General features: G+C 53.8%; 1 protein-coding gene across 10 annotated transcripts in view; it reads right to left on the bottom strand.

The window, feature by feature from the left end:
* Positions 1-8063, bottom strand: part of TJAP1 (tight junction associated protein 1) — a 45083-nt gene that overhangs the window by 14104 nt on the left and 22916 nt on the right. For 4 of the 10 annotated variants that reach the window (XM_025216738.1, XM_025216736.1, XM_025216735.1 and 1 more), the window contains 3 exons: positions 7151-7225; positions 5309-5345; positions 2770-2927 (listed from right to left, as the gene is read on the bottom strand). In XM_025216738.1, coding sequence (XP_025072523.1) covers positions 2770-2895 — 126 coding nt within the window. In that variant the 5' untranslated portion in view covers positions 2896-2927; positions 5309-5345; positions 7151-7225. Of the gene's footprint in view, positions 1-2769; positions 3091-5308; positions 5346-7129; positions 7226-8063 lie in introns of all 10 variants that reach the window. The other 6 variants (XM_025216741.1, XM_025216739.1, XM_025216740.1 and 3 more) reach the window with 5 other exon arrangements.

The following is an 8063-nucleotide window of genomic DNA, read 5'->3' as shown; positions in this document are numbered from 1 at the left end:
CAGGAAGGTTCCCAAGATGATGCTGCACCTCAGAATCTGCTTATTAAGAACAGCCCAGGTCTCTACTCTGTGAAGCGCACCCTGCTACACAGATGCCCTTGACAGAGGTTTGGTGCTAGCAATACCAGGGTATAGAAGCTGGCCCAATCATGGCTCTAATATGCAGTGTTATTATCCCACTTCCTTTCCTCCTCCAAACCACCTGGGGAACACTGTAGTTTACAGTGTGCAGGGCCTGAGCTCTGCAGCCTATTTACTATGCCCCCAACCAATTATGCTGCATCAGACCACTCTGCATACAGCACGACACCTTCCCAGCCTGCTGTATGGGCTCTCATCTTCTGCAACATCACTCCCCTACACAGGGCCATCCCGGGGGGGCGGGGGCAGGGGCACACAAATCTGGCTGACCACCCTGGACCCGGCAGAGCCAGGCAGAATGGCTGTTCTGACTCAGCACTGCCGCCGGCTTCACTTCCAGCTGCTCGGCACCCCCCACTGCCAAATCCAGAATGTCCAGGGGCAGGGCCCTGCACAGGCTGACTGGCCCCAGGCCCCACACCCTGCTCCGGCAGTCTCTGCCCCTACATCAGCTCTACACACTGAGAGCCCAGCTGACCCCAGGAAGTCAAGGGCGCAAGAACCAGGCAGTCAGAGAAATGATTCCTCAGCCCAGATGCCAGCTAGGTGGACAGAAGGGGAGGGGTTGAAAGCACTTTCAAACAAGGACCTAACCAGAGCAAGACAAGGGAGTTTGGACAAAACTGGGGCCAATTTACCAGTGTCCAGCTACAGGCAGGACACGAGGACCCTCCTTCTTGGGGCAAGAGGCTAACCAGCTGTGGCCATTCCTACCTGCTGGTACCTGGCAACCTGTTAGGCAGGTTCTAAACTATAGAAGGCCAAGAAGCTTGCAAAGGGGATAAAGAGGCATCAGCTCTCCTCAGAACTGACAATCACTGAGAGGGAGATGCTCCCCGTTGAAACAAGGTGCTCAGGCTGAGTGACAGCAAAGAAAGGAGTAGGACTGTCCTCCAAGCAGGCTAGAAGAGGGCATCAGCACTTATGTGCTTTCAAAACAACATGGTTTCACTCTGGGCAGTCCTAGCCTTCTTCTGCCCCCTCAGGGGACAGAAATTCAGTACTTTTCCTTTTGTGCACCCAGCAGTTAACTCAGAAGGAGCTTCCCACTGCTTCCAAGTTGGAGAAGGGAGTTGAAAAAGGCAAGGATAAAAACTTTGCCTGACCCCTCCACCCCCAGAGTTCAGATATATACATTAGCCTTTTGGCTTCCCCCACCACCCCTGTCCACATACAATCAGAGTAGGGCCTTTGCCTTTCTGGGGGATGGCAGGAGAGGGGGGACAGCCAGGATGGGAAGGAGGGATCTGTGCCTATTCCGGTCCAGGGCCTGGGCTCCAGGACCCTGGCACATACCTTATTTAGTGCCAGGCTGAAGGAAGGGGAGGTTCTAGGTGAAGGACACCCCTCTTCCTGGCTCCAGTGTATTGGAGGGGAAAAGGATCTCCTCTCCAGGCAGCCTGGTGCCATCATGTGCTTCTGACCAGGTTTGGCACCAAGATGCTGGGACCGCACTGGCCGCTCATTCCAGCTTTCTTCTCTGTCCCTTTCTCCTTCCTGATTGTTTTTCCATGAAGATAGCAGCTGTTGCTGCCCAGAGGACATCCCTGCCAAACCCCGCTCTGCCAACTGCTGCAGCTCATCCTGGCATAGATCTGCCACCTTCCTCTCCACAGAGATGAGCTTCTCCTTGCTGTCCTTCCTCACAAAGATGGGCTTCTTCCTTGGCTGAGGGGACTGCTCAGCCTCCTCAGTGGGTTGCCTTTGGCTAGAAGCCATTTCTTGAGCTTCACACCTCTTCTCTGCATTTCTCTGCCTCTGGCAGAGCTTCCTCTCAGCTGCTCGCTTGGCTTTAGCACCCTCAGACTGGGTTTCCTTCTGGCCTTCTGGTGTGGAGACTCTGGGGGAGGAAGGAGACTCCTGGCCTCCTCCTCCTCTGCTCTCTCCAACAGAGCGCAGGTGACTGGGACTCAGCACCCGTTGGGAGATCTCATCCAGGAACTTGGAGAACTGCACTTTCTCCTCAGTGAGCTTCTCCTTGCGCTTGGTGGAGTCGACAGCACTGCTGCCACTGCTGCTGCTGCGCTCCTGTGAGCGCCTCTCCCTCTTCCTGAGACAGAGCAGAGTGTCACTGTACTTGCGGGAGTCATGGCCCCGAGCCAAGGCCTCCACTGATCGGGACTTGCGCAGGGTCTCAGGGCACACTCCCAACAGACCTGGCTGCTTCAGGATCCCTTTGAGAGGCAGATGGGTGGAGGAGACCCGCAACATCCCAGGTGCCAGGACCTCAGCAGGCTCTTTGAACATGAGGGAGCGCTCCAAGCTCCCACTCTTGAAGGAGCAGGTGGGTGCCTGGCCTTCGTCCCCAGACACTACTGTCTCCACACTGCGGCTCATGAACTTGCTGAGGCGCCCACGGCTGTGGGGCTTACATGGCTTCCCACTCCGCCTCCTTGCTTTCCCGAAGGGCAGCAGCCTGGGTGACAGGGTCCAGCTCTTGAGGCTCAGGCCTGCCCTGTGCCCTGCCAGCTCCTTGTCACTGCTCGACTCCAGGGAGCAGGAGGAGGAAAAGTTAAGATTGCCAGCCTCAGTTCCCTCTGCCTGCTTGAGCTGACCTGCCTCGGCATAACTAAACCCTGTTTGCTGGTGTAATGGTGCCAGGCCCTTAGCCGCCCGGTAATCTGTTACCTGACTCTGTTCAGCCAAAATCACGCCGTCCTGGTCTTCTCGGAGAATGGGCACATCATGGCGGACCTCCCGGTGCTGCGGCGGTGCCTTGCGGTAAGGCTTCTTGGAAGGAGCTGTGCTTGACATCCTCCCTTCTGCTTGGGGGGCCAACAGGTCACCTACCAGGAGCAGAAAGGGCACAGAAGAGAGTTTCACTGGTGCCCCTTCCAGCCCCACAGCCTCTCCAACAGGAGATCAGAGGCCCTAGGCTCCCCAGGAGCTTCCCATCCAATGTGCTGCCACAACAGGGGAAGAAGGCAACTCAAGGACCTGGAGCAGCAACTGCAAGAAAGGGGGATGGAGGAGAAGTTAGCCGTGTCCTCCTCCCAGCTGGCAAGAGTGGCAAGCTGGCACATCCTATCCCCTGCACATGCTCACTCACGTACGGCGTGCATCCAGTTTATATATAGCAAACGAGAACAGACCTCAGAGCAGCATATTGATCATGCTCTTTAGGAAAGGCCTTTATTCGATATGGAAGCTGCAAGCCTAACAGGCAGCAGTGATGGCTGAGGCAAGAGCTATTGATCTCCCTCTGTCACTGCTGACACAGGCTGCAGTCATGTAGCACACAGACACAGCCTGGCAGTTCTTGGTCTGCATTATTAAAGTGAGATTGCTCCCAAGAAGAGGCATGCCAGGCCAGGCCTTGAGAGCACTGTTGGAGCTGTTCACTCTCTCAAAAGAGGGAAATCAAAACCAGAAGGCACCAATCAGGTCAAAGCTGACTGCCACTGGCTTTGGAGCCCAGGACTGGATTCTGCACTGCTCAGCTGTAGAGCTGAGGGGGAGACCATGCCAGTCAATGCCCACCAGTGCTCCCTCTGTTCTGGGTGCAAGGATTCCCATGTTTCAGGGCAAATGGGACCTAAAGCAGGACAAAGACATAGACAGAATTAGAACAGCTCTCCTGGGCATGGAGGAGGCTGCTGCCCTTCAGAGGAAACTGAGCCAGAGGGCAGTGCTCAGGGAGACTCTGGTGGTCAGCCAGGATTGCAAGACAAGGTGTGAACAGTGGCCCAAGCCAGGCAGCAATGGAGGTGCCAACTCACTGAAGTGCCACAGGTATGCCAGCTGCCCCTCAGCATGTCCAACTGGGCAACACCATGGCCCCGCTCAGGTATGGCCCTAATGCCCAATCCCCCTGCTTTCCATATCCAAGCGCTGGCCACCTCCTTGCCTCTCAGCACTGACCATCCATCTCTTCCATGCTCCCTGGCACCTCCTCTCCCTTCAGCAATTGTGTTGCATCTCTGGAGCATAGGGGAAACACTTCACTATGCAAGACCCTGGATGAACTCTGCACTAGCCCCTTCTATCTGGGGGAGCTACTCCCCCAGATCAGATGCTGAGCCAGCCACTCAGCCCCCTTCCACATGCAGGCTGCCTGGACTCTTGGCCAGCAAACCTTTCAGGGAGGTCATTTCCCCTTGCCAAAAGGTCAGGGGATGTCTTAAGTTCAATGGTTTGAAACCTGGCTCCTCATCACTTCTGCAATGTGCACAATGCATGTTGGCCAAAACAAGATTGCTAGGCTGAGGAGGCCAGAACCTCCCCTGCACGTACCCACTCTTGCTCAGTCTTGTTTTATATGACATTTAAGGCAAGGACAGAAACAATAGCAGAGTTTTAAGGAGGGCTTTACCACAGCTGAACTGAATCCACTACAGCCATTTCATCTGTCCACTCCCATCTCTTAGTAAGAGAAAACTAAATGAAACAGGGTTAAGTTACCATAATTTAGCTGCACTCACTGTGGGCTAGGAGTGGAAACAGTTACACCACGGTAGCTGATGCACACTCCTTAATAGTAAGTCTTCTCTGTTTCAAACAAGTCATTGTTCATCTGCCCATGCCCATAGATTGCGGTCTCTGGGGTAACAACTGTTACCTCTCTGTACGGTGCTTTGGTGCTACATGGCTCTAATTCGTTTGTTTATACAAAGCCTAACAACCTCAGTCTCTTAACATATTGCTCTCTGTCCCCAACACAGAAGATCCCACATGGCCCCTTCAGCCTCTTCCCGCACTATGCATAAAACACCTGCTTTGACCTTATCTGCTTAACTTTTATCCCCTCTCCTGTCAAATCCATGGAGACCCACCTTTGTCTCAGCCTGCTGGAAAGGAGAGCTGGAGACAGATCATTCCCACTTTTGGGTTTACAACCAACATACCAGGGTCCCGATTCTTATCAGTGCCCCTGAGCACTACTATACTACAAAACTCCCAGAGGTGCTCAGAGGGGACTACCAGGGCCCACACACCATGCAGCCCACTGTGGGACCCAAGGCACATCAGCTGAGAGATGGGCCGGCTTATGGGGCAGGTGTTTCTCCTTCCTGGAGAGGAGTGCAGCAGCTCCAATTGTTAGCCATGCCACCAGCCAAGTGACCTGGAGCGCTCCTTCATTTAACTCCTTCCCAGCCACTAGGAGCAAGTGCAGGCATCTCAAAGCCCTACAGCCATCTTTCTAGCCCATGACAAGCTGAGCACTTACCAGCCTGGGCTCCAATTCAAAGCCTCACTCGGATGTTCTGTGGGGAAAAACACAAAGAAAGCTTAACAACCATCACAGAATACATTTGTATGTCCCATAACACTCCAGCCCCAATACCTGGCAACAGCCCAGCTCCTGCACTATCCATGTGCATCTGTCTGGGGTAGAGGTGTATGAGGGGGACAAGAGTGCAACCTCATTTGTGAGGAAGAGCTCAATGCTTATACACAGACAACCGGGAAGAGAAAGCCAAAGAAGGCCAGGATCCCTCACTTCCCCACCTCAATCCACAGTCTGAGTGCACCTGTTATTAGTCAGCCACTGACCCTTATTTTAAATAAAGTGAATATGAGTTTCAAAAGCGGGGTCTAGGGAAAAACAGACCCTAGCAGGCTTTGGAGAATCTCTTCACCAGGCTGGAGGCCCCAAGTGGAAAGTGAACAGCACAACCTATGCTTCGGCATTTAAGTTACATTTTCAGCCCTTCGGACGCACCTTCTCAATATGCCCTAGATGCAGTTCTGCTTTCCACAGAGCCTAAAACAAGAACTCCAAGTGTCTGCCATCCCTGCTTCCACAGAGGTCAAAAGCAAACCTCTCCCAGGACTGGGACCCCTCCAACTAGATCTTCCCCCATCTACCTTGGTGGGTGGTTACCTCTGAAACCTCCTCATGGCAGATTTGGCAAAGGTAACTATTCCACTGCCAACTGCTTTACAGCAGAGACCTTTAGCTAACATACTTATTATCTACCATTAGCTGATGCGGCAATGGCAGTTTCTACAGAGCCTGGTTCAGGACAAGAAGGGATACTGCCTTCTGTAGCTTGTATCTCTACAGGCAGCTCCCAGGTGCAGCAGCCCCCAGCAAACGCATGATACAAATCCAAAGAGAGAGACACCCCTCCTCATCTAAAGGACCAAGCCCAGCATGGCAACTATTGAACCTAGGGTATGGGAATAGGACAGCAACCATGCAAAAGCCCAGGCAGAAAGCCATTTCCCCCACAGCCACCATCACTGAAGCAAATCCATTGGGCCCTCCCTCTCCCAATGCCTGCCTAAAGCCAACCTCCCCTGCTTCTGGCACCTAGCCCAAGGAGGCAGAAAGCATCTGCACTCGCACAGAGGGAGAGCCAGACAGAAGGGGAAAGGAGCACATGGGCAACAGGGACTGTGCACAGCTTGAGCTCTGTTGGAACAAGTTGAAGAGACACCCTGGCACCGGCCCTGCCCCAACAAGCGGGCTGGCCCCTTTCCTTACTATCATGTTGTCTTCAGGCCTTGACTACCACAGGAAAGGCAGCTTCACAACAACACAGCTACCTCCCTCAGGGCACAAGAGCAAGTTAACTCTCAACAGAGCTCATACCTACTCAGCCATAAAGAGGCGCCCTCCCACGCACACTGGATCGATGCCACTTCCACTGGGCTAGCAGGAAGCAACTGCTGAAGTCACCAGCACCACACAGCTACTACCAGACTTACAGAGGGAGTTCCCTCAGGAGATCTGATACTAATGGCCCACAGGGATCTACCCAGGAGTGTTCAGAATGAACAAGCTCCAGGTCTGGCCATCTCTTTGCAGGCAACTCCTTAGTCTCAATATGACTAATCTCCCTCCCCTCCTGGCATCCACGACCTTCCATCTCAGGTCATCTGCCTTATACAATGGGTTGGGAGAAAGACAACTGCACTTCCCTCCACCACACCCCTGGAACTCATAACACACCTGCCCACCCCGGCCCACCCCCACAATCAGAGATCACTACTAGAGCAATTCAGCATCCTTGGCTAACTTTCCGTCAGAACAAGGACTTACAGATCCCAAGTGACAACGCACCCAAACATCGGTGTCCTCCTGTCTGCAAGTCTACTTTTCGCCTGCCGGCATCTAGCAGCATCTGGCCGACGACTCCTGAAACATGAGAAAGGAAACTCAGTGTCAGGCACCTATCAGTGACACATGCAAGTGCACATGGGCATGCGCGGAGCAATACACAGCCACATGCCAGGGCTGGAGCCAGCAGCACCCTGCCAAGGCATTGGGCTGCTACCCTACAGCAGGACAGCTTCAGGAATCATGGCAGGGTTGCACCTTTCCCCTCAGCTATATCCCTATCTAGCACTTGCATGCAACCTGTCTTACTGCAGTAAGACTGTAGCCAGCAAAGCAGCCCGGCCAAGATAAGCTCAGGCTGCTGACTTTTCTGAATCTGCTGGCAGCAACACCACAGCTGAGGCCCCATGCACACGATACCTGGGATCTCCCTTCGGATACTTTCCTAAGATTATGGAGGAGGCCTCATCTTAGAGCAGAGTGGAGTGCAGAGGAGGGGAGGCTCACACATGTGAGCAGACGGGGCTATGTGAGCAAGGGTGGGCTGAGCAGAAGAGAGAACAAGCCCCTAAAATTGGGTGCACAGCACAGGCCAACTCTGCCCCCTGTTCATTAAGCGGTCAGCAACCTTGTGTCAGAGGCAGCCTGTGGTCCTGGCGCTGCCAGCCAGAGCAGCTCACAGCAACCCAACATCATAGCAGGATTTAGCTCCTGGTCAGAGGCCTGGCTCATTCTGTCCCTTGGACCTGCCCTCTCCACCTCCCAGCAGCAATACTTCTCAAGAGTCATCACCCTCCTGTTCCCAAGCTAACACCTGCAACAGCTCAAATTCCCTTCCAGAGGTCATTAACAGATGAAAACAGACTGGGACAAATCACGTGCAGCAACAACTCCAAGATTTCCAGCAGTCAGGTTC

The sequence above is a fragment of the Alligator sinensis genome, unplaced genomic scaffold, assembly GCF_000455745.1.
Source record: "Alligator sinensis unplaced genomic scaffold, ASM45574v1 scaffold1456_1, whole genome shotgun sequence".
Lineage (NCBI taxonomy): Eukaryota > Metazoa > Chordata > Crocodylia > Alligatoridae > Alligator > Alligator sinensis.
The sequence above is the reverse complement of the archived record's forward strand: the minus strand, read 5'-3'. Positions and strand labels throughout refer to the sequence as shown.